Raw genomic sequence first — 24,438 nt, 5'->3', positions numbered from 1 at the left:
TAGATCTTGATGCTTATTTTTGATAATGGTGAATTTTATTTGATAGTTTACCTCCTGTACACAACTACAGTGGATTTTAAAGCAAACAATCAAGATGTGATTGACCTGCAGTGTTTCAATATTAATTCAAGCTTTTCAGAAAAATTTGGAATTAGTGTTTTTTAGGAATTACAACCCCCTTTACACATCATTCCATATTTTCAGAGGGTCAAAAGTAATTGGATAATTCATGGACAAGCAGTTTCATGACCAGGCAAATCCTTTTTCCTTGTTTAGCTGATTCCAAGTGTTGAACTTGCTCTGTGCATCTTTTCATTTGAATTCTCAAGTTAAGATTCAAGAGAAAGAGGTTTCCAGCACTGCACACATAGCTGCTATTTAAACCTCACAAGGACTGTCAGTCATTAATGGTAATTTACATTTGTTAGATAAGCATCATAATCTTTTTGAACATGAATAAAATGATAAGAAAAGACAAGAGAGTTTATCTATCTGCAATTCTTTATTATTTGATTATTGAATGGATATTGAGTGCATGTTGTCACTGTTTTAGATTAATCAGGATGACTGCAAATTATAAACATTACATCAGCCACACAAAAACAATGTTTTCCAGTATTTATAGGATTTTATAGGGACCGGTCATTATACAAAATCTACTGTATACATTGTAGAGTAGAATTGTTGTCTTTCAAATTCCACCAACTAATATTTAAGATTTGAAAGGACCTCATTTATTTCATTCATTGCATTTTCCCAGGAAAGTCTCTTGGAGGCATTTCTAAACACCTGCCAGTCCACAGTAATCAGTTCAATTAGTTGTACATAACGATAAGTTATTCGAATGTGTCACCGCTTTGCCAAGTACTGGTAAAAAATCCAAACTGTCACCCTCAGATGAGAGCAAACTGAGGGCACCAACAAGAATAAAGCCCTTGCTCCAAACTCAACACCTTCGATCTTGACTAAAATTTGGATCTGCCCAATTAATACGTCAAATGACTTCAGTAGAAAAGTTTAATTGTATGGTCAGACGAGACAAAGATTGAGCTATTTTGGCACAGTCACAAATACACATCAAAACTGATTTTGGAATCAATAAATTAGGCTAACAATAAACTTCTGAAACAGCCTTCCCAAAGCCCTGACCTCAACCCTACTGAACATTTGTGGACTGTGCATAAAATCCATTCGTGCCAGGAACCCAACTAATTAAAATGAACTCTACCAATTCTGCCAAGAAGAGTGATCAAATATTAAACCACAATTATACAGAAGCTTGTTTATGGCTGCTAAAAGCATCTGGTTGAGGTGCAACTTGCTAAAGGACCAAATAGTAGTCGGGGTGTGTGTATGCGGATTGGAGAAAAATAAAAGTACTTTGAAACGTGGGCACCAAATTCTTGTTTTCTGACTCCAATGACTCAAATGTATTTTATGTTGTAACATAAAACAGAAAAATGATTTGTTAAAGTAGTCCTCATCTTTAAAAACATATCCTTTTTAAAACAACTTTTATATTAAATTCTGAAGCACTCTGCTGTTTTCCAAAAGTTTACGTGTGTTATACATTTTAGCATTTCATATTACGAGTATCAACAGTTGGTAAAAGAAAACCATAAGAATGTGGTACGTGGTTTCTGAAACCTACTTAAAAAAAATAGTCATTTTATAATAACCAGTATGGTACTGTGTATTGTTCAATGTTGTGCTTAAACAATGGTGTATTTTACATAAACATCAAAGTAAAAACAAATTTCATGATATGCAGAAGTCAAATGGATGAAGTGAAATGTTCCTTGAACATTAATTCATAGAGCACTCTGGACCAGACATGAATTCGCCTCAGTAAATAACACTGATTTATTCAGTTCTTGGTGATATTGTATTGTTATAGCAAACTTTAGATGCTGGCGTGGAGGAAAGAAGCATGTTTAGTCGATCTACAGGCAGAGTGTTGTAGGGGCTGTGAATTCAAGAATGGTTCTCTTTTTTTAGAGGATTAATGCACTTCCATCCTGGTGAGAGAGATCACTCACAACCCTGCAACACATGATGGGATATCAGTGGCCTGAATGCGCTTTCATATTTCATTAACAGGCACCATAAAGATTAAGAAACTGAATGTCAGACTGTGATGTCTCTTTTTTAGCTGAATTAATCTATTTAAGAGCCTTTCATCTTCAACCAGATAGCAAAATAGGCAACTAGTAAGGAGAAAATGCTCTGATTGCTGTCTGCAAGGACATTTGCACTATAAGCAAAGTGAAAAATGATTAAAATATCCCAGGCTGCTGTAGCAGAGTCTGTAAAAGAATAAATAGTCATATTTGCTCTGTGCATCACTTGCTCTGCAGGAGTGTTTGCATTAAAACTAACTGGATTAACATGAATGGATGGATATGTTTAATTCTGAACTCAAAATTAAAACAAATCACATTTGAATTGAGTGACAGAGAAATTCATGTGGTTACAGAAGTAGCCAAGCCCAAAGTTTCTGCTGTTGTGTATGGAACTGTATATTATTAAACAGCACAATAAACTAATGCTGATCTCCCAAAGTCCATTAGGAGGTACTTGTTATTTCATATGTTTATTTTGTAATGTGACAATCATTTTAGAAATACAACTGCAGACACAACGGGGAGCAGAACAGGTGCAATGGCTACCACTGCTCAAGACACACAAAATGCACAGACACTCACAAACATCTATGTACCTGCGAGAAACCACAAGGACAGAATGCATGTAATTATTGCATGCTCAGTTTATTTGGACTTGTTCTCAATTTGAGGCACATCAATCTTTTCCCCGGTGATTAACTGCCAAATGCCGCCTCTGTAGTTCTCATTTCCCAGTGCGTACAGGAGGGCATTGAAGGTGGGAGTAGTCTTAGCCAGGATAGGCGCGATCTGCAGAGACAGGACCCAAATATTATGGTCAATTAGATTTTTCTTAGCAGAAATATTAGGAAATAATTTGTGTTGTTTATTCATGTTTTGGACTCTACATGGCGCTTTGCATGTCTTCTGTAACAAAGGGCAGAATTCTTTAAATTCAAGGAACAAATGTTTTATATTAAATATGTACATTTGAACTACATGCAAAAACAAGCAGCTAAGCTAAGCTGTATTTCTTTAATGCATTACTAAGTGGAGTCAGAAAAACTTTGTGCCAAAGTATGTAATGATAGTTGTTACCATTCTGAGCTTAGGTGAGACAAGGTTTGCATTCTCCACAGCAGCATAGAAAGCCAGGATCCCATAGGGCCCCCAGCAGAACAGCATAGTCTTCAGAGGAGTGTTGGGGTTGAACTGTGGAGGGGAAACAATAGGTAGTGGAGGGAGGATTAATGTGCAAAGGAATGAAAAGTGGGAAAAAGAGAGGATAAGAACAAAAATGATTAGCAAACCACAAAGAGTGAAGGTGAGAAAAAGGCTTTGTGTCATGAGGTTGTCTGCTTGGAGGCAAGTCACATGCCCTGGTGAAAACGAGTTTGTACTAAGATCATCAATGCTAAGCTACAAAACAAAAACACTGAGTGGGTGAATGAGAGGGCAGGTCTGTGTAATCCAAGGCTGAAAGCAGACATTATTCAGTTCACACATACAAAGCAGCACTGACAAATTTACATATAGTTTTCACAATTCCTACCTATAAGTAGCTTTAGTTTTCTTAACATCGTTTCACTGACACTATATTACCTTAAAAAAAAAGATTTTTGACCTCACAGAACTGAACACTTTTGCTTACTGTGCATACAAATGTCTATTTGTCACTTTTTGGTCATTTAATTGTATAGTAACTTTTTGGGTTACTGTGTGCACAGATTGAGTTTAGATTTACTCTGTTCACAGAGCTCCACAAATGTATGCTACACATAAGAAATGATGAAAAACCGGGGTTTATGTTTGATTTAAAAGTGGGATGAAAAACATATGATTTCATTGTGAAGCACTTTGTGATATTTATCTTGAAGGATGTTTTATAAATAAATATTTACTTACTTATTTAATAGGCTATTATTACACACTCAGTTTGTACTGCCTGGGAAACAGACCGTCCATAGGGAAACCAGACAGTGAGTCCTTAAAGACCCATTGTAAAAGGAAAGTCCGAACACTTTTTTTCTAAAAAATTTAATTTGATAGCTGGGGTCGAGATTAAAAAAAAGTGTTAAATTTCAGTAAAACACATTTCTGTATGCACCAAAGCAGCTTTAAAAAATTCTCCATAATGATTTCACACATTTCAAGCAGCACCCAACTAACTGGGCTACCATCACAACCAGCTGCCTCTTATAAAGACATATAAGTTCTTGTTTTGCTCCTGATTTGTGATATAGTAATCTTTTGAAAACAGGTGCCAAGCAATCAGAGTACATTAGTGATTTTCAAATATTTTGTGGGCTTTCATTTTTTGTATGAAAGCAGGTTTAAACTTTAGGCTCTATGAGGACGATGTTGGCAGTGCAATCTAGGTGAACTGCTACCAATTTGGTAGAATTGAATGAACTGACTTTCAAATGGGAACATTACATTAGCTAAACCTCTATAAACAATTTGTTTTTGAGGCCATTTTATCAAATGTGTGTTTGTGAAAGACCGTCCTACACTGAGTGTTAATGTTATCTCAGTAAAATGAGCTTGCTTCTAGGTTCATGAGGTAAATAAAATAGTTTTGTTTATAGAGGATTGTTTAATTTATCCCCAGAGAAAGATGAAGACTCCAAAATGCTCGAAATAAAGAAGTGATAACAATCAGACCAAGTCAGACAAGAATAGACAAAATTCTCTGTGTTTAATGATACTTTATCAAAATAAAGCCATATGCACTGTAGTGCTTTTGCTGGACATTAGCCTGATTTAAGCTTATAAAAATCCCATCCGTCCATCTATTTTCTGTATCACCCCTGACAGTGGGTGAGACACACAATACACACTAGGCAGGCTGCCAGACAAATTACAGGGCTAACACAGAGCCAGCCATTCATGCTCACATCCACACCTACATCAAATTTAGACTCACTAATTAACTTAACATTCGTCTCTTTGGCCCATGGGAGGGAATCAGAGTACCCAGAGAGAACCCACAAAAGCACAGGGAGAACATGTAAACACTGCACAGTACCACAAAGTCTCTATTATTAAAGCTAAAAAGACGGAAAAAATATTGCTGACTTAAACAGGCTGTACTTTAAATAACAGCAAATATACTAAGCTTACAAAAAACTAAATAAAATTGTCCCAACAGCTATAATGGAACTATAGCTAAGAAACTGTGATCTGTCTGAGCTGTGGAAGAGTACACAAAGTCACTGTCTGTTAAATCCTGATCAGGCACTTACTGCTGTTGTGCCTGGCAGATAAATCTGTGGCTCACAAACTACTGTTTTCTGTCTTTTTCTAATACAAACAAACCAAAAGAAAAAAAAAACCTCAATGACATACGAGTCCACTTAAAGTCAAAATGTCCAAGTGTTCTAGCACCATGGTGAATCTGTGTGGTGCTGAGACTGTGAAAAGAATCTCCGAACTCCATCCACATATATCGGGGATTCCCTACATACTTATATTTAATCATCTGTAAGTAGCTGAAAAGAAACACTGACATTTGCTTATGCTTGAACCTTTCCAGAAGGGATAATGATCAGCTCTGTAAAACTGATTACACATTTACAAGATGGAGTTTTCTTTTAGATAACCCCAAATTATTTGTGACCATTTTCTCTCCTTAATTTAGGTTGTGTCACATTCCTAGGCGTTGTTCTGCTTCCAAGTTTTAATGCAGACTTTCCCCCTTTTCTAATAATTTGACTGTAAACTGTTTGATTATTACATAATTACTGTTCTCTGGTAGAAATGGACCGATCCAAATATTAGTATCGGTATTGGTCAGATACTGACGTAAATTGGATCGGATATCGGAGAGAAATAAAAAATGTAATCGATCCATTAAATATAAAAAAAAGCACCTCACAAAACTTGCGACAAGGCATAACTTGGATCATTAACCGTGGCAGCAGTATGCCTCAGGTGATAGAGCGGCTGTGTGTATAGCCTACCAATCTGGCATTTCATCTCCGAGGAAGTTATCCCAGAGAGAAGTAAAGCAAGTATGTAAGTTCATCTCTGAATGTTTGTGAAACATTCCCGCGTTAAGCTTTACAGCCGATATATGGAGCGACTGTCTCTTCTCTCTCCCTCCCTCTCCTGCTGCTACTTCAATCATGAAATCATGAAACTGATCAATGATCAGCTGATCGGCTTTTCTGTCGCGAGTCCATCGCTCTTGCTTGTCTATCGCTCACTTCGCGCCAGAAAGAGGAAACCAGCGGCTGAACAACAGCAGCACGTTTAAGCTTGATAAGCTGTTGTTAGAATTTATTTAATATTACTTTCTACACCAGGATCTTTTTCTACGCAGCTGACGGCTGGTAACTGTGCAGGGGCGGATCTAGCAAAGTTTAGCCAGGGGGGCCGATAGGGCATGAACAGGGAAAGGGGGCACAAAGACATACTTTTCTTTCTTATTCTCATTTAAAATGTCCAGCTTTTAATAAATAATTATCTGAATCTTACAACCAAAGTTTTAATCTGATGTAAAATTTATAGAAGTCCATTACTGTACATAGTAACTATTAAGTCTAATATACCCTAGTAAGCTATAGTACTTTTTCCTTTGGGAAGATACCATCTGTGCAGTCTGCAGTTCTGTTGACGAAAGATGTTGAATCTATTTAATTATTCTTGAAAAATAATTGATTTCTGTGCATTTTTTCCCCACACTGCATCAAATTAAAGTTGATTACATCAATTAAGCATCATGAGGTGGAGGGTGGGTGGTTCCCTATTTTTTTTTTTTTTTTGCTGGGAGTTTTAGAGCCCTATTAGTTAGGTTGCTTACTCTTTAAAATACCAGAATAGGAAGGATGGAGTAGGTTTAAGTTTATTAGATTGATCAGTATTGCTGAACTATGAAATATTTTGGGTGTAGTGTATTTTTTGCATACAGGTATAACAGAATAGCTTTAGTTTTTGTTTGTTTTTAAACTTGAGTATGAACTTATACAAAAAGCAGCAAGATATTTAAAAAAACTGTTTTATTGATTAAAAAACACACTATATCAGATTCATATCGGTATCAGCAGATATCCAAATTTATGATATCGGTATTGGACATGAAAAAGTGGTATCGTGCCATCTCTATTCTCTGGTGGAGTACTGGGTGCATCTACTGGGCAGTTTGTGTTTGTAATCAAAGTGTCCCTCCAGCCAGCTCGGATGACTGTAAGTAATGAGCTTATGCAACACAAAGCGGGTCACCTGATTCAACCCCTCCAGAACTCCCCTAATGAACATTGTTCTTCTCACTGCACACCAGTACCCACATTCCCAGCTAAAGCCACTGATCTTCACCCTGTGGTAATGACCTACATATATCCCAGCGTAAATGCTCTTCATTCACACACTGTTTTGTGTCTCTGAATAAAGGCCACATGAGGCTATTGTGCTTATGCTAGGTTGAGGAGAATCCCTCTGATTTCTTTCAGTGGGCAACTTCAAAGCATAGAGAGCCTTTACAAGGACTACATATTTTAGAGGATTTATGCATCTGTTCTTATAAATGTCAGATTCTTTGATTTTGGAGTAATTCCCAAAATTCAGTTAAACTTGTTTGGATTTGTTCTGTATGCGTTTCTTGCTACTCCAAAGTGAATCTGGATATCAGTGCAATCTACAACACCTTTTTCCCCAGCAAAAGACATCTTCTTCTAATCTTATGTTGCTAAAGTTTGTGCATAATTTAATTTACTGAACTTACTCTGGGGTTTCCTGTCTTCTTGAATTTCTGTGCAATGGATTGGTAAGAAGACATGACGACAAACACCTGGATACCCATGTTGAAGATGCTCATTGGAACCAAGTAGGACACGTAGTTTCTATGGACAGAGACACACACAGCAGGTTAAAAAAAGTGAAAATAACATATATTTATCTTGCAAGCACTGTGCAGAAATTATGTTTGTATATGGTACCTGTCTCCCTTGCTGTAGTCCAGTGTGCAGCAAGTCCTGAGGGGCTCGTAGTCGTACTCTCCCCAGCCAATGAGGGGCATGGCGGACCAGAAGGCAGTGAACAGCCACACAAACACAGCCAGAGTGATGGCACTGCTCCACTGCAGCTTTGTCCCTGGGAAGAACAATATTCTTTATGACTAGTCTAAACACCAGCAACACAATGAATGCATACTCAAGTAGGCTACTGATTTTGTTTCTGTTTTAAATGTCACACTGCTGCTAAGAAACAAATGTGCATTCTTAGCTAAACTAATATCTTAACTAGAGCTGCTTGTTTGCAACAGTTATAACAGAGTTAACAACAGTGTAATAAACCCTGCACTAACCAAGGGACATTTGAGTTGAGTCATTTCCTCTTGCCCATGTACCCTGGTAATGATGTTTAAAAATAAGGTGTAGGACTTATTGTTAACACTCAAGCCTTCCAGGTTGCAGTTTTAGTACAGAGGTGTCAGCCTGTGTTATAGCAACTGTTCAGGTTGCTATTTATTTGCATATTGTCTCATTATTTTGTCTGTAGAAAATTTAAAGACAGCAGTGTACTTGGCTGATTTATGTGCACATTTGTGCAACATAGGAGAGGAAAAGTTGACTGCATTTGGTATCATCAGCCAGATATTGACTTACTGGTGCAGTACTGGTGATATCTGTCCCAGGCAACAGCAGCTACAAAGTGGATGCTGGCAAGAGCTGTCATGAAGCCCTGGAAACCATGAGTCTGGCATCCATCAGAGCCATAAGGCCAATACCTAAAGACAGAGGATGTATTCAAAGTTGACTGACACAAGAAACCCCTTAAGCACCAATTTTAGTAAAATACATAAACAAATCACTAGTATAACATTTAATCCATGAACTGGTGAACACTGAGAGCAACGTGTCTCATTTCCTGATTGCAGTTTGAATATGCTCTGTACTGACCCTCTTCACTGTACAGCCTTAATTGGACCACTCTACATCGATTATACAGCTCTGTACAGATGATTCGTCACAACAGGTGGCCAGCAGTAGCCTATTGTCACCGGCATTATTTTCTCATTACATTTCATCCCACCCACATGCGGATGGACCTCGATGTCCATTATGAAAGGGGTGGTTACATCACTCACCTCAGAAAGCTGGAGAAAGCGGCGATCGTGGCGTTCATGGAGATGCCAATATCAGCCATTGCTAAACTGAATACTAGGAAATTGCTGGGAGTCCTCAGTTCTCTCACTTTGAGGAAAGCAAGCATTGTGACCGCATTTAGAAAGAAGCCCAGCAGACCTTTGGGGAAGGGGAACAAAAAACGCACACAATGCAAATCAGCGCGCACAGCGATGCTTACTGCGAAATAGCTCACACCTCAGGCGAAATTCGTCGCATTCATTTTTATTTTATTTTGTTTTTAGACCATAAGTAAGCATTATTTTGCAAGTTTACAGAGAAACGGGTCCGTGTCAGTGACCGGGAGGAGACATGTCCTGGCGTAGGTTAATGGCAAACACAGCAGGCAAAGTCCTCGTAGTATTTGGCTGAATTCCAAGACATAACTTACCCTCCACAAGCAGACAAGATCCCAGGGAAAACACATCAAACTCGGAGAAGCCCTCCGGTAAAGGGTACGAAGAAACCATCCTGAAGCCTGGTTTGACACACCAAAGTGCAGCTGTCACAGACTCCTCTCGTTCCGCTTGTTTACGATGCCCCTCGGTGTGACCGAAGAGAGCCGGCTTTTAAAGGGGCATTTCACGTGAATGCTTGCAGTTTATTATGTAAAGCCTCTCTGTCGCCCCAATCCGCGCAGGAATGTCTTAATGAACGCGGAACATAACCCTTAATGCGCATTTACGCGCCGCAACAATAAAGCCTTCTATTAATTGCACAACAAGCCTTTGTGTTGTGGTGTCCCGGTGAGGATGCAGCGGCTGCTGAAGTTAAACGACGAGACTCGGGTTTGACCGAGTCCACAGCCGTGTATATACACAGGTTTGCTTCATGGAGGCACAACAAGTGTTTGCAAAACAATGCCCCTGCCAATCAGAACCACACCTGCATTCCCCATGCATCAGTGTTTAGATTTAAAACTGAAAAGCCTAAAAAGTACAACTGAAGCCATAATACTAAAAATACACAGTGATAAATGTCTGTGGGCATTTGCTATTATCTGCATTCATACACATTATTCAAAATTAAGATTAAGATTAAGACTACCGTTTTCACACCAGTGCTTTGCAGCCTGTGTGTGCAATGTGTTGCAATTCAGTAAAGCTATCTTAACCAATTATTTATTGGAAGCACTCTACAGCGGAGCCATGCCAGTGCTGCTGTTCTGTATCTCTGTTTATAATTTTTTGTTCTTGTGTGCAAAGAATCAAAGATTTTGATCAACAGACTGACATCAAGTGGTTAAATCAGCTGTGCAAGGTGCCTAAAATGATAGAGGATAAAAACAAAAACTGGACCAGCATAAAAAACAAACAAACAATATAGCACACAGTGGGTTTGTGTGCTTCAAGACAAAAACTTGTGAACACTAACAGTCAAGTTCAGATTTTTCTTTATTGATCAACATTTGTGGAAATTACATGAAATCATGCTATTGTCCCTAGACTTCTGTGGATTCCTCAGGTTTCAATATAGGGAGAGGGGACAGAGATCTCTCCAAGTCTCATAAGGATCAAGAATCTGGATAAATTCAGATGGTAATGTAAAAAAAACGTGCTACTTACTGAAAAAACTCATAATGATTAACAGTCACGGCAGGGCTCAAATAAACATGCTACATTTGAGGCAAAGAAAAAAAAGCAAACATCACAGTGGATTATGACCATTTCGGAAGTGTTTTTCTGTGGTAATAAATAGGGACGTCTCTGCGCAGCCTATCCGATTCCGGGAGGCAATACGCATCCAGATGAAACGAACGCCAGCCTTTTCGCTAATCCTTGTCTATCCTTTTTTATCTCGGGACTCATAGTAGTCTGATCACTATGGGGCAGCGAAGCGGTGGGACAGCGCCGTACGGATGACATTCCTGTAAATGAAAGAGAAAAAAAATAGTCTGATTGACTTCAGTGGGCGCAAAGTGGGCGCATGTAGGCAAATTGCGTATGCATAAAAGTTGGCCAAAATGTTCCTTGTCCTGCTGCTGGGGCTCTACGTGGCCACGGGTCAACTTTTTTCCCCAGTGAGCGCCTGCCCTTCGCAGTGCAGCTGCTTTTACCACAACCTGAGTGATGGATCAAAGGCGAGGTAAGTTGGATGCCCAAAGTGAAATGAATGTATCTTGTGTGGTATTTTTTGTGTGTTTGTTTCTTTGTTTTGTTTTATTTGTTTTTTTGCACAGTGATGCATTTTGTCATCATATGAGGACAGATGTTTGCACAGAGGTGAACACGTGTACAAAAGATAATTCAGGGAGTGCATGCCGCTCCAATTTTATTTAATGCGGGATTATCTTTCAAAGGCACTTTCAGGCTTTCATCTATGCTTTTTTGTGTTTTGGTAGGACGGGGAATAAGTTTTTTTTTAAAAAAAATCATTATCCACATAACTTTTGCTGCTTGTGAACTTTTGAATACACATTTGTTGTCATTAATTGTCGATTTAGTTTAAAGTTTTAGTGATTCGTAAACTATGCACAAATGCAATTTGTGAAGTTAACTCAAATATTTTCCGACTTTTAGGAGCGTGATTTGCAATGATCCCGATATATCTCTCGTGCCTGTCGGGTTTCCTATTGACACCTCCAAGCTGCGGATTGAGAAGACATCCATCCAGCAGATACCCAGCGAAGCCTTCAACTACCTCTCCAGTTTGGAATTCTTGTGGATGTCTTTTAACACGCTGTCCGCCTTGAACCCGGACAGTTTCCGGGGGCTTTATAACCTGGAAGAGCTTCGGCTGGACGGGAATGCCCTTACCGCCTTTCCTTGGGAATCTCTCATGGATATGCCCAGCCTCAGACTTCTCGATTTGCACAACAACCAGCTCACTTCCCTGCCCGCGGAGGCCACCACGTACATCAAGAACCTCACCTACTTGGATCTGTCCAGCAACAGTCTGGTGACCCTACCTGCAGAAGTGCTGTCCAATTGGCTGGCTGCAAAGCCTGCACAAGGGCCAGACAGCTCCAAGATGATACTCGGTGAGAGGCAGTGCTCATCCTAACATCAAGTCTCCATTTAAATCCTTTAAAGTGCATTTTAGGTGCATTGTTTTCTTCTGAGCTTAATGAAAGTGTGCTAACTTTTTGCAAAGCAACTTTTTTTTTAAATTTTTTTAAAAAGCATCTTAAGCTTACATAAGCAATATATAATTTGACAACAACAGCTGTTTCTGGTGAGTAAAAACATATTGTATAAAAAGTAACATTGGAAAAAAGTAACATCTTGTCTTTAATATGAAGGTAACAATTTCAATAATAATTTCTGAAGCTCTTATAATATTTGATATTTCATCTTTAGATTCCATATTTAATAACTAATATTAACAGGCTGTATATTGACATCTATTACATGCTTTTAGAGTGTAACATAGCAGATTTAAGATGCTTTTGTTTAAAACATTATCTCTTATAATGGGTGGATTTAAGTTACATTTTATTAAAGAAAAGAAAAAAGAAAAACACAGTTCAAATTGTATATATATAAAAATACACACAACTCTATGCACTCTGTTGGTGGAGGTGTTGTGATCAACAACGAGTCTTCTTATAATCTTCTTGTAGGGAGTGTGAAATGACAGCAAAGTTTGATCTTGATCTCTAGTCAATTTTCACCATCATCATCATCATCATCATCATCATCATCATCATCATCATCATCATCATCATCATCATTGCCATAGTCATGGCCATGATGTAGTTTATGAATTAAATATTAATCCTCTTACAGGATTAACATCCCTACATCCACACCAACCATCTGTAGGCTGGTCTATCACTTCGTCCACAGCTGGACACTTGTCTTCCTCCTGTAGCCTCACTTGTACCCTTGCCCTTAGGTCTCCATGACAACCCCTGGGTGTGTGACTGCCGGCTCTATGACCTGGTCCAGTTCCAGAAGTCTCCGACTCTTTCAGTGGCTTTCATCGACACGAGACTTCGATGTTCAGCTCCGGAGAGCGTGTCGGGGGTCCTGTTCAGCGACGCAGAGCTTCGCCGCTGTCAGCTTCCACGTATCCACACAGCTGTGGCACGAGTAAGGAGCGCTGTTGGAAACAATGTGCTGCTCCGGTGTGGGACCATTGGCGTCCCCATCCCAGACTTGACATGGCGCAGGGCAGATGGACGAGCCCTCAATGGAACAGGTGAGTCAGCAGCTATTTGGATAGATGAGATAAGATGATTTTGTGTGCTCTGTATTGCTGCTGTTAATTAAATAGAGAGCCACGAGTGGCGTTAGTAAGTCTGAGTGACATCTATTGCCAACACAGTGAGTTACGCAACACTGATCATCAATGCAACATTGTGTAATCACCAGCTTGTTGTCTCTTTTCACATTTGTCAAAGGGGACGTCTCCGGTGTCAAATTACTTTATTTTTTTTTAAATCGTTCTTCTGTTGTTATTTTATAACTGTGTTATTCCATCTCTGCCACTACAGTCCAGCAGGAAACCTCAAAGGAAGGAATCACCTGGTCAATCCTCAGTGTACCAGCAGTGTCCTACCGTGATTCAGGTAAATTCATCTGCAAGGCCACTAACTACGCAGGGAATGCAGAGGCTGTCATTTCCCTCGTTGTCTCCAACTCGCCAAAACCAGAGGGGAACCAAACCAACAATGACAAGAAGCCCAAAATCAAAAAACCAAACCAAATGGGCAAAGCTGCCTACCAGGAGAAACTGGTGGCCAGATATGTGGCTCCAACCTCTGCTCCTTCATCCTTGCCGGCCCTGGATCCTGGCCTCCTGCCTGGTGTTGGGCCTGATCCTGGACTATCCAGTTACAGCCTGACTGAAGGAGCCACCCCAGGGCCTGCCATCTCCCCCAACTCAGATGCACTGCTGGATCTGGAAAAGACTAATCTAAGTAACTTGGCAGCTAACGCCTCATCGTTACAGCAGGACCCGGACAGAGTGGTCCGCTCAGTAAAAGTTGTAGGGGACACAGACAATACAATTTCTCTAAACTGGAGAGCCCCTAAAGCCAAAAACACAACAGCATTTAGTGTGCTCTATGCAGTGTTTGGAGAGAGGGACATGAGAAAGATCAATGTTGGAGCTGGGCAGAACCGTGTAACCATCGATGGTTTGGTGCCCAGGACCAAGTACATTGCTTGTGTGTGTGTGAAGGGTCTGATCCCCAAGAAGGAGCAGTGTGTCATATTCTCCACTGATGAAGCAGCTAGTGCTACTGGTACCCAGAAGCTGATTAATGTTATTGTGATCACAGTGGCCTGTATCATTGCAGTCCCGCTCACTGTTATTGTATGCTGCGGGGCGCTGAAGAGACGCATTCAGAAGTACTGGGGAAAGAAATCAAAAGACATCCAAGATTCATATGTTACATTTGAAACACTCTCACCCGGCACAAAGGCCAAAGGGCTCGAGGGTGAGTATTTGAACAGACTGAATCCCGAGGAGTCCAACCGGCTGCTGTCAGCCCGCTCCAGCCTGGACTCCGAGGCCACAGCTAAAATAGAGGGACAGCCTAATGAGTACTTCTGCTGACGTCATGCTCCAGCTCCGGCTCCTGCTCCACGTCATCTTCCCCGCACTCACCCACACTCACGTCACAGTCCAAACCCCAAAACTCGTTCACATGCCCACCGGCACCCTCATCCCCATCTCAACCCACATCCGTATCCCCAGCATTACCCATATTCTTCCCCTCAGCAGCATCCTGACGTCAGTCCCCCTGTAACGCGCTCCCATACACCCCCTCCCATCCCTCCTCGCTGGATAATGCCACCAACTCCACCGCCACAGAGAGCCAACTTCTATCAACGGACTTTTGCACGCTGCACAATAATGGAAATATCAGTTTAAAGAATTTGGGAAACTGCGTAGATCTGGAAAATTTCATGTTTCTTGCAGATGTAGTGAAACTCACTGGACTGTTACACGCATATTCATCCATTAATATTAAACTGCAAGCGCGCTCATGCTTTTATGTCTAAAAGAATGTTTTTTATCACTAAGCCTGTAAGAAGAAAACATGATGCATGAAGTGAAAGAGCACAGCAAACACTAAAGTTTTATTCCACCTCACGTGCACGGCCCAGCGAAGAAACCTCTCCAATCCAATTTAATTTAAAGGGAAGTTAATGGTAGACAATCCATTGTTTATATCATATATGTATGTGTATGATTTGTAAATACTTTATCAGATTATGTACACATATACATATGCAGTTAATTCTGTGCCTCTGTATATATCTGTCATATGTTCTGAGAGAAGATATACACATAGGCATGGTTCATTTCTCTGGTGAATGGAGAGAAGCTGGAGCTGGAGAGAAGTACTGAAGGACTGAACTATGACACAATGTAAATAGGGTGGAGATGGTGCAAAAAGGAAATGTTAAATCATTTATATTCCCCCAATGAGGCACATACTTAAAATCTTTCCATGTGACTATTTTGTGCCACCTAGAGGCATCATTACCCCATTAAAAGTGGATCTGTTCGTTCCAATGATACTTACCTATTTGAATATAGTTAAATAAACTTTTATACTGCATGTACTTGAGTGATATTGTGTGTTCTTATAACTCTACTTCACCTCACAATAATAATCAGTCTCCATACTTTGGTTCTGAGATACTATGGGTCTCTGTAATCTTCACTTACAAAGTTCATTAAAAAATATTTTGTTTATATATCTGCATATTTAATCTCTTGGACAATATCAAACTTTGAACTATTTATAGTTTACTAATCAGAATATAGAGCTATCTAAAAGGCACAGTGGGTCAGACCTAGTGACACTAAGTGTTAATCGTGCGTGTCTTGCCCAAGATTTAAATGTCACTTCTTCCTGCACTGTACGTCAGGGATTAAGCTTAATAGGCTTCTCTGGTCTGCCGCACTCGGCATGTCTGGAGCACGAATGTAGCCCTCAAATTCAGGATCTTTTTTTTTTTTTGTGGACTATGGACATAATTTGTTACCTGCTTGTTATAGCTTTAATAAACATTCAGGCTTGTGAAACTTTTTCTCAGTGTTTACGCGGGTGCAGCTGTGTAGAAGACCGACATGGAAGGTAAGAACTGGTTTCAAGTAGTTCAGTCCTCCTGGCGATTTCTGTTTTATTTATATGTCTGTGGGTGTATACGAGTCAGTGATACAGAATATAGTTATAATACATAGTTATATAGTTATTTGCCTCCAGAAGGTAACATTTGTTTTTTGACGGATCCTAGCAGTCAGTCAGATATTACAATAAATAATAACATCATCATATAAACTCTTTCTTTTAATCTTAGGTCATTAATATGTATGGAGGAGAGAGCATTTGGGGCTATACCACAAGACCTTCCACATGAGTTGACAAAAATACGAATTGAAAAGTCTCAGTTTACTGAAATACCCAGAGGGGCTTTCTCAAAAACGTTGACATTGGAGAACTTGTGGTTGAACTTTAATGAAATCACACTGATAAACTCAAAGGGTCTGGAGGGTTTGAGGAACTTAACCGAGCTCCGTTTGCAAGGCAATAAGCTACGTTCAGTACCATGGACAGCATTCGAGGACACGCCGGCTCTCAAGATCCTGGATCTGAAGCACAACCAGCTGGACGTCCTACCGGAGCATGCGTTAAGGTTTTTGCCAGGTCTGACTTACTTAGACTTATCCTTCAATCGTCTTACGGTGATATCGAAGGAGGTCTTCCAAAACTGGCCTCTCTACCAAAAATTACAGAACATGGAGGAGCGGGAGGCGACAACATCTGGGCCAAACGTCGTCCTGGCACTCCACGACAATGCCTGGCTCTGCGATTGTCGCCTAAAGGGCTTCGTGGAGTTCATAAGGTCTCTGAGCCCTCCGATTATATTGATGAACTCCTACTTGACTTGCTCAGGGCCGGACTTTAGGGCGGGCAAGTTCTTCCATGAGATAGAGCTACAGGCATGCATGAAGCCCGAAGTCAGCACCCAATCAGCCAACATCAGCCTGCCACAGGGCGCCAACGTCACCCTGCAATGTATCGCCAAAGCAAGGCCTGACCCTTCAGTGTGGTGGACATATGGTCTGAAGATAATCAGAGGATTTCATGGTAAGAGTGTGGTGACCATAGTGTGTAATAAACTACTGCACATCTGATACTTAAACACACATTTCAATGGTGGTGCAGCAAACCTTTATTAAGATCAAGAGGATTAAAACTCAATGTATGCACATGGTGATGTAAGCACCACCAATCTCCCAATCTGCACAACACTGTCAGTGTTGATTAAGAGTCTACACTGCTGTCCATCTTGTTTGGCCACCTTGTAATTAAATAAACCGGCATGTCATTAGACTTAACTTGCTGAGAGGAGTGCTTACTGCAGATCAATCAAACAACATGCAAACTCATAATAATCACACTACTGCCCCCATTGCTATTCCACCACTATTTCTGCTGCTGACATTCATCTGTCTTAGCTCATAAGAAATATTCTCAAACATTATAACAATATTGAGCCATGCAAGTATAATAACTACAGTCTACAATGTGAGATCACAGGAGAATAATTATTATTTTAAACCTTCGATTTTGTGGATGAAGCAAAACAAACCATCCTCTATTTTGACTTGAGAACAACAAAATTGTTCAAGTTGCAAAATTCTTGGGATTTGTTATAGATGGAAATATAGTGCAGGTTACAGTAAATTGAACTTTTTAGCTCCTATCAGGGTAATGATCACTTCAGCTTAGGTTTGCACAATATATAATGAACATTAGTTGTTATTTTACTGTTTAACTGTTTAAAACAAAAAACAGACAATGTGTATCTATGACTGTCTAATAAAGTACAGGACTCTTTAATTCTATGTATGTTTGTGGAAGATCAGTTGCAGGACACTTTTGTTTAGTCTTTTTATTTAATTTTATTTAATGTTCTTTAATTTTTAAAAATATTTTACTCTGTAAGCTTGTTGTTCCCATAAAATAACAGCCCTAATGTCATCCCAGAATCTCAAGAAAGAGTGGATGATGACACCATCAGATCCCTCCTGGTGATCCCCTCTGTCCATGCAGCTGATCATGGTGTCTACACTTGCATCGCTGTCAACTTCATTGGAAACTCCTCCGTCAGCATCTTTCTAGAGGTGCGCTCTGCAGGAAGCTCCCAGTCTTCACTCCTCCCAGCTGTACCGCGGGCTGGTGATGAAAATGTCTACATCGACATCCGCATCGCCAAGCAAACAATACGGGGTATCTCCATTGAGTGGTTCGCTGCCCTAGAACGTCCCACTGAAACCTGGTTCACGATCCACTTTGGTCGTGCAGATGCTGATAAAAAAGAAATAATCTACATTGGACCTGGGATTAATTCTTACTCCATCTCGGACCTGATGCCTGCAACTAAATATGAAATTTGTGTAACCCTCAAGAATCACGCACCACGCCCAGAACAGTGCATCATCTTTGTAACAGGAAGTGACATCACTGAGATGGAACAGAGGGAGAAGCTGATACATATAGTAGTGATAGTTTTAGCCATGGTGCTGGCAGTGCCTGTAGGCATGTATGCATGCACCACTGACACCAGGTTGGCCTGTTTGGATGGTATAATGGAGAGCTGGAAGAACCGAAGGAGAGACAGAGGCTCAGCAGGAGGCATGGAAAGGGAGAGGCAGGGTACCTTCGACAGTCTGCAGGCCGCCAGTGATGAGGGCCTGGTTAATAAAGGTTCCAGTGAAGACAGGAAGGTGAGGAGGAGGTCAGAGGACAGACTGAATAAGGCCAAAGCTGACCACAGCAGACTCACAGCTGAACTATATTAAAAAACCCTCAGTTAAAACAACAACAGAAAACATGGCAGTGACATTGTTATAGAACAATGTCTTACTTTCTATTTTTGGAATAAATAATAGAAATACTAGCTCTACTATACTGTGAAAAAGTCTTGAGCCACCCGTTATTTCTCGATATTTGGCTTGTTTTTTCAATGTTTTTTTGTGTGTGTTAAGCCACCTAACACTGACCTGAATCAGACATACATAATAAAGACACTTGTGCCTACACATAACAAACAACTTAGTAACAAACCTATTTTAAATTCTATCTTTAGGCACTTTGTTTCGAACAGCCTGTTGCAAAAACAGATCATTTCCCCCCATTTCTTTAGTCTATGAAAAAAGCCAAAGCTAACACAGTTGGATAGACATAAAAAATATGTTTGCTTCAACAAGGTGAGTTTCAAAGTGCTATTAGTTGAAAACGTCTAGGCATGCTGTGCAGTATATGCTTTAAAAGAAAAGAAAAGACCTGACACATGCCCTGAGTGAGGCATTGGGCCCTTCAGTCGATCAGTCGATGGATCAGCAGATCTAGAGCCCAGACCTCAAATTTTTGAAGAGAACAGAGAACAGAACAAAAGGCAGCCAACATCCAAAGAAGACTGCTAAATTAAATTACAAGAAAGCTTGTCTCATAGAGTTAAAGATGCGTTGAAAAGTATAGGTTTTTATTGACTTTAAAGCTTGTTAGAACTCTACAAACTCTGTTTTTGTCTTATATACTATAATTCTAAAAATTTGGGCACGTTTTAAAAGAATTGTTGCACTTTTTTCCCTTTATCCTAGCAAAACATGCAGAAATGAGGAGTGGCTCAAGATCCAGTGCTGTTAGGCTTATATTACTACAATATTCAGGGGAATGATCATATTTTCTGCCTTGCTTTAAATCTCATCTCTTCCTCTGTTCTAGGCCGAGGAGGTTGTTGCAAAGATGTGAACGATGGCCGTTATGTCAAGGATTTGCACCAGGGTAGAGGCTGTGCTGAAGTTGATTTTTTTCAGACTGAAGTATAATGCATCTCTCTTGTTATCACAATGCAGCATTTTTAACTATCAGTAATAATTCATTTTATAAATATTTGAAACAGAAAAGAAAAAGCCTTTGCCATTGATTTCAATCAGAACGATATCAAATGACTTTCTAAAGAAGACTTTTTTCCAGCTTCTCCAATGATGGATATTAGCTTCTTTATCAACTATTATGTGTTAGCACTTAAGCATTATTCTATGGATTTACATGCGTGTTAATTTTACCTCATTTTCTTCTTGTCATGTCAAAAGTGTAAGTTAGGATGGATTTTTAATTAGAAAAACAGATGGTTATTATATGAAAAAACCTCACACCTTGTAAATAGAAAATGTTCTAGTTACATTTTTTGTGTGGTAGTGCATATATACCTCAACATGTTTCATGTGTGCAGACTAAAGTGGTTGTTTTACTACATTTTCTATAAATTCTACAAAGGTTTTACATAAAGCAAGCACATATGCAGAATTAGTGTCAGTTACTATAGATTCTTACAAATACCCAGCAGAAAATATATTTTGCTTTAAAACATACTGTCTGTTGTCAGTGTCTGTTTAGCCCTTTTTATAGCTCTGCTAAAGCAGGATTATAAGGGGAAAATCTCAAAGTAGGGAGAAAACCTTTGAGTCTGGTTTTATGTAGTTTGCGGCTACCAGAAAACACAAGTTTATTTGAATCTCATTGTTTTATTATTTAAGTTGTGTGTTCCATATTTGAAGATAGGCATAGCCTTAAAGATCAAATTGCAAAAATTGCGCTTGATTGCATCTGAGTGAAATTCATTCATAGGATTAGGTTATGCAGAGAGGAAGTTTCCTTTTTGTGGATAATGTGCTGAAAGGCATTCAGTTTAGTTTTATTCATTGATTTCTTTAAATCCTATCTCAGTCACTGTACATGTACGTCACAGTTCCCGTTTTTTTTCTGTGTACACACGCAACACAGCAGCGATGTATCACACATGATCTGCACTGACCAACCCGCACAGATGGCACATCAGATATCCTTTGGCCAATGGCATTGTTCATTTGACATAATACCCAAACACTGGCATCCTCTCCAATATCCCCTCCTGCTGTCACTTTATGATCAGATCACACAAACCCTCTCCTCCAACTCCATGTGTTGTCCCCTGTGACGCAAGAAGATCAGTTCATCTCTGACGGGGTTTGCATGTATTCACTTAAGATCAGGGTTTTAAATGACTGGCTGAGATTGGCAGCTCTCATTTTCTGGAGCACAGATACATCTGCTTTCTTTCTTGGGTGGGGGATTGATGCTGCTTTTTGTTGTAATCCTTTTCCACTGCCCATGACACAATGCAATGTAGAATTCTATAAACACACAATTTCAGCTACTTCAGCACAGAACAGCACAAGATTTTATCTTATTTTTTCCCCACTTGCCCTAATGTTGCCTAAAGCAGTGCATTATTATTACTGACCTCCGCAGTAGCAACATAAATAAAAGAAACGTTAACCCTCTACACAAAAGCCTTTTTTTCTTTTTAGTAAGGAAAACTCACATTTTATTTACCTTTTAAAACTTTTGTTGCTGCAAACATATTGTGGGTGCTTTGAACCTTTCATGCTTTCTTTCACTCTAAAGCATCAATGCTCTTTGCAACTTTCCACTCTGTAATCCTCTGTCAAATAGCCCAGTAATCCTGGCTGCCTCTTACATGTCATAATGCATGATCATTTGGGCTTTTCCTCATATTCCCCCATTTCACTCCAGAGCATTAACAGCTTGCAACATTGGAAAAAAAACGGGGGAAAAAATGTGAGTTTGGATCCTCAAAAAACTTTAAACTTTAAGTGTCCTGACCTGCAACAAAAGTGAAACCGTTTTTGTATGTGGATTTTCTTTTATTATAGTTTTGTCTCCATCGTACTGGAGGCATAAGCACGTCAAATGTGTCAGGTGAGGCTGCAAAATGTTCAGTTTCAGTCACACACATCTTGCCGGTTCAAACTAGATCAGGGCAGATGGACTTTGCGTTTTAGGCCACTATGCAATATTGTGCAAAGATGAACAAGTTGTTTTTTTGGATTAGAGAGGGTAATCTGCAAATTTCATGTTTTATGTAACTCTGAAATAGTGTGCATGTTTGCCTGATGTCTACACAAATACCCAGAGATTGGTTTAGTGTAACTTCATAATTAGTAGTGCTGACATTGACATTGAATCTGAGCAGAGCAAAAGGGCTTGTATCAGCATAATAAAGTATATTACATATTTGCAGAGTACAAATACTTTGTTACTGCACTTAAGTAGAATTTATCTGAGTAGTTTTTTAATGGAAACGTTTTTACTTTCAGCCCTACGTTTTAAACAAATATCTGCACTTTCTACTTCTAACATTTTAACTTGTTACTTTTGATTTAACATTTGAGGGGACTTATAATTTCATGTCATTGTGGGCCTTCAAACATCAAACTCATTTGAGCCTAAGCAGTAACACATTAAAGGCAATCCTGTGTATTAATCACCAGGAGATGCTGGGTAAAAAGAGATGAAAGATGCAAAAAAAACTGTGTGCCACAGTTTGGGGTTAAAGTGAGTCAGTGATTTTTTTAAAAAATTGTTTGTTTTCTGGGCGTTTTGGTGTCGGAACGACTGCAGGTGTCCACAGGTAAGCTGTGGTAGCGGTACTTCAGCATCTAGCTAGCCCTACAGAAGAAGAGTGACCATAAAGGGAGTTATATTTCGTGGCAGGTAATTTCAAATGCAGCATTTCCACCAGCTTAACAAACATCAGCAAACATACAAACTGTTTGTGTGTGACATTATTAATTTTTATATTATGCAAAATAAAATGAGGTGGGCTGACGGTGTTACTTAAAGGTTGCATGAAAATAGTCTGCAGTTTAGTCCAGGATAAACTGGTTAGTTTCCTGTACTGTGATGGATTTAAAGTGTGTGTGACTGGTGCACAGTGAGTGTGGTGCTCATGGTCAAGTTAAGTTACATAAAGAGTACTAGAGATTAATATGAACTTTAGCTGATAATGCCTAGATTCATTCATCAAATTCTATCTGCATACCAGCTGCATAGGGTGTAATATAAAGACAGCATAAACAGTGTACTGTCAGTGTAGACGATGGAAATGAGCCAGGACAACTCATGAAACACCTGCTCACATCTGGTTGAATTCAGTTGTGTACATCCTCAAAGAGCAGCAGGTCAGCTAATCACAGCCTGTACATTGAGAAAATCTACTGAAGCACTCAGAAATTATTGTGAGTTGTGATTCTTTTTCCTCATACTGAGCCGTTACAGCTGATTTTAGGGTTCCCCCACCTGCTGAATCCCACTTTAAACCCTGACTGTGTTCATTTGATCATCATGTGATTAACAGAAAATAGAGCTATTTTTTATTATTTTCCTTTTTTTTTCCTGCTCATGTTCAGCTTAACGGATTCAAGCAGAGTATGTTTATTAGAATTAATATTTAGACTGAAATAAAGTTTGTATTCATATCTACTAATTTAATTTAATTATTACATGAATAAGGCACGAGGTCCAGTTAGCTTTCCATAAAAACAGGTCTAGGAGTTACTTTCTAACTTTGAGTATATTTCTGAGGCAGTACTTTTTTTTTTACTTTTAATTGAGTATAGAAGTTGAATCAGTACTTCAACTTTTACTGGAGTATTTTTCAACACTAGTGTCTGTACTAGTGTCTGCACAGGATGTCTGTGCTTTTGCCACCTCTGCATATTTGCAGAACATCTGGTTTAATAAAAAAAAAACAAAAAAAAAAACAGCGCATGTGTAATATTGTTGTGTAAGGCCTTCTTCAAGCATCTCATTTTAATTCCTGTTGTTCATATTTTCATCGTGCTCCAAGACTATTAGTGCTCGAACTATGGCAATATCACAACAAATGCTGCAACATGAACATTTGCAAAGTTGAGAATAGCATTTTGAAGTATTTTTAAACACCTTCTTTGTGTTTCACCTCAGGGACAGTAGTTTAAGCAGCTTCTACTGTTACCAGAAAGTGGCAGTAGAGTACGGTTTGCAAGCTCATTAAGACGGCATTTGTCTTAAATTAATGACATCAAAGCTGTGTTTAAGTTTGTGTCAGTGCCTTCAAGGCTACTTTGGACAGGCACACCCGGTAGTGATGATACATGTCACATTAACTATGTTGCAGTCTGGATGCCTGAACAGTTAAATCAGCACGTTTATAAATACTTCAATAAGTGCCTTTTCAAATTTTACAGTTCATTGAAAAGTTAAATTTGCTGGTGAAGAAGGGGAAATACTCTACTCTAAAGTAACTCTAAATAATTGTAACCTAAATAAAGTAATCTCATCTTGCAAACTAACAAGTTAATAGAGCTGTATCTATAACATACAGCTTATAATTTGATAATATAGTTTAGGGAGA

General features: G+C 39.3%; 3 protein-coding genes across 4 annotated transcripts; 2 read left to right on the top strand and 1 right to left on the bottom strand.

The window, feature by feature from the left end:
* Positions 1-496: 496 nt before the first annotated feature.
* Positions 497-10,030, bottom strand: rgra (retinal G protein coupled receptor a). Of its 2 annotated transcripts, XM_085477627.1 has the most exons (8): positions 9,618-10,030; positions 9,190-9,346; positions 8,708-8,829; positions 8,039-8,192; positions 7,825-7,942; positions 3,201-3,314; positions 2,720-2,912; positions 497-2,043 (listed from the first exon to the last, which is right to left on the bottom strand). In XM_085477627.1, the coding sequence occupies exons 1-7, from the start codon at positions 9,694-9,696 to the stop codon at positions 2,769-2,771; spliced, it is 888 nt and encodes a 295-aa protein (XP_085333753.1). In that variant the 5' UTR covers positions 9,697-10,030; the 3' UTR covers positions 497-2,043; positions 2,720-2,768. The 2 variants fall into 2 exon arrangements, with proteins under 2 accessions (XP_085333753.1, XP_085333752.1); XM_085477626.1 differs by having other exon boundaries at positions 497-2,912.
* Positions 10,031-10,898: 868 nt separating this feature from the next.
* lrit1a (leucine-rich repeat, immunoglobulin-like and transmembrane domains 1a) lies at positions 10,899-15,737 on the top strand. Its single transcript, XM_085477625.1, has 4 exons — positions 10,899-11,311; positions 11,746-12,206; positions 13,064-13,369; positions 13,665-15,737. Exons 1-4 carry the CDS (start codon positions 11,190-11,192, stop codon positions 14,729-14,731), a joined length of 1,956 nt encoding a protein of 651 aa, XP_085333751.1. The 5' UTR covers positions 10,899-11,189; the 3' UTR covers positions 14,732-15,737.
* Positions 15,738-16,155: 418 nt separating this feature from the next.
* Positions 16,156-18,997, top strand: lrit2 (leucine-rich repeat, immunoglobulin-like and transmembrane domains 2). Its single transcript, XM_085476722.1, has 3 exons — positions 16,156-16,265; positions 16,489-17,279; positions 18,183-18,997. Exons 1-3 carry the CDS (start codon positions 16,156-16,158, stop codon positions 18,995-18,997), a joined length of 1,716 nt encoding a protein of 571 aa, XP_085332848.1.
* The last annotated feature ends 5,441 nt before the right edge of the window (positions 18,998-24,438 follow it).

The sequence above is a fragment of the Copadichromis virginalis genome, linkage group LG13, assembly GCF_057382275.1.
Source record: "Copadichromis virginalis isolate Kocher_CV1m ecotype Utaka linkage group LG13, C_Virginalis_male_GT1.1, whole genome shotgun sequence".
NCBI classification, from domain to species: domain Eukaryota; kingdom Metazoa; phylum Chordata; class Actinopteri; order Cichliformes; family Cichlidae; genus Copadichromis; species Copadichromis virginalis.
Note: the sequence above shows the minus strand (reverse complement) of the source record. Positions and strands in the feature narration are given on the sequence as shown.

Bases quoted from the DNA above. Each gene is read 5' to 3' on its own strand.
- rgra (XM_085477626.1), bottom strand. From the start codon at position 9,696: ATGGTTTCTTCGTACCCTTTACCGGAGGGCTTCTCCGAGTTTGATGTG. The intron at 9,347-9,617 runs GTAAGTTATGTC...CCTTCCCCAAAG, and splicing joins ATCTTGTCTGCTTGTGGAGG to GTCTGCTGGGCTTCTTTCTA. The intron at 8,193-8,707 runs GTAAGTCAATAT...TGTTCTTCCCAG, and splicing joins ATATCACCAGTACTGCACCA to GGACAAAGCTGCAGTGGAGC.
- lrit1a (XM_085477625.1), top strand. From the start codon at position 11,190: ATGTTCCTTGTCCTGCTGCTGGGGCTCTACGTGGCCACGGGTCAACTT. The intron at 11,312-11,745 runs GTAAGTTGGATG...TCCGACTTTTAG, and splicing joins AGTGATGGATCAAAGGCGAG to GAGCGTGATTTGCAATGATC. The intron at 12,207-13,063 runs GTGAGAGGCAGT...CCTTGCCCTTAG, and splicing joins CAGCTCCAAGATGATACTCG to GTCTCCATGACAACCCCTGG.
- lrit2 (XM_085476722.1), top strand. From the start codon at position 16,156: ATGGACATAATTTGTTACCTGCTTGTTATAGCTTTAATAAACATTCAG. The intron at 16,266-16,488 runs GTAAGAACTGGT...TTTTAATCTTAG, and splicing joins GTAGAAGACCGACATGGAAG to GTCATTAATATGTATGGAGG. The intron at 17,280-18,182 runs GTAAGAGTGTGG...ATGTCATCCCAG, and splicing joins GATAATCAGAGGATTTCATG to AATCTCAAGAAAGAGTGGAT.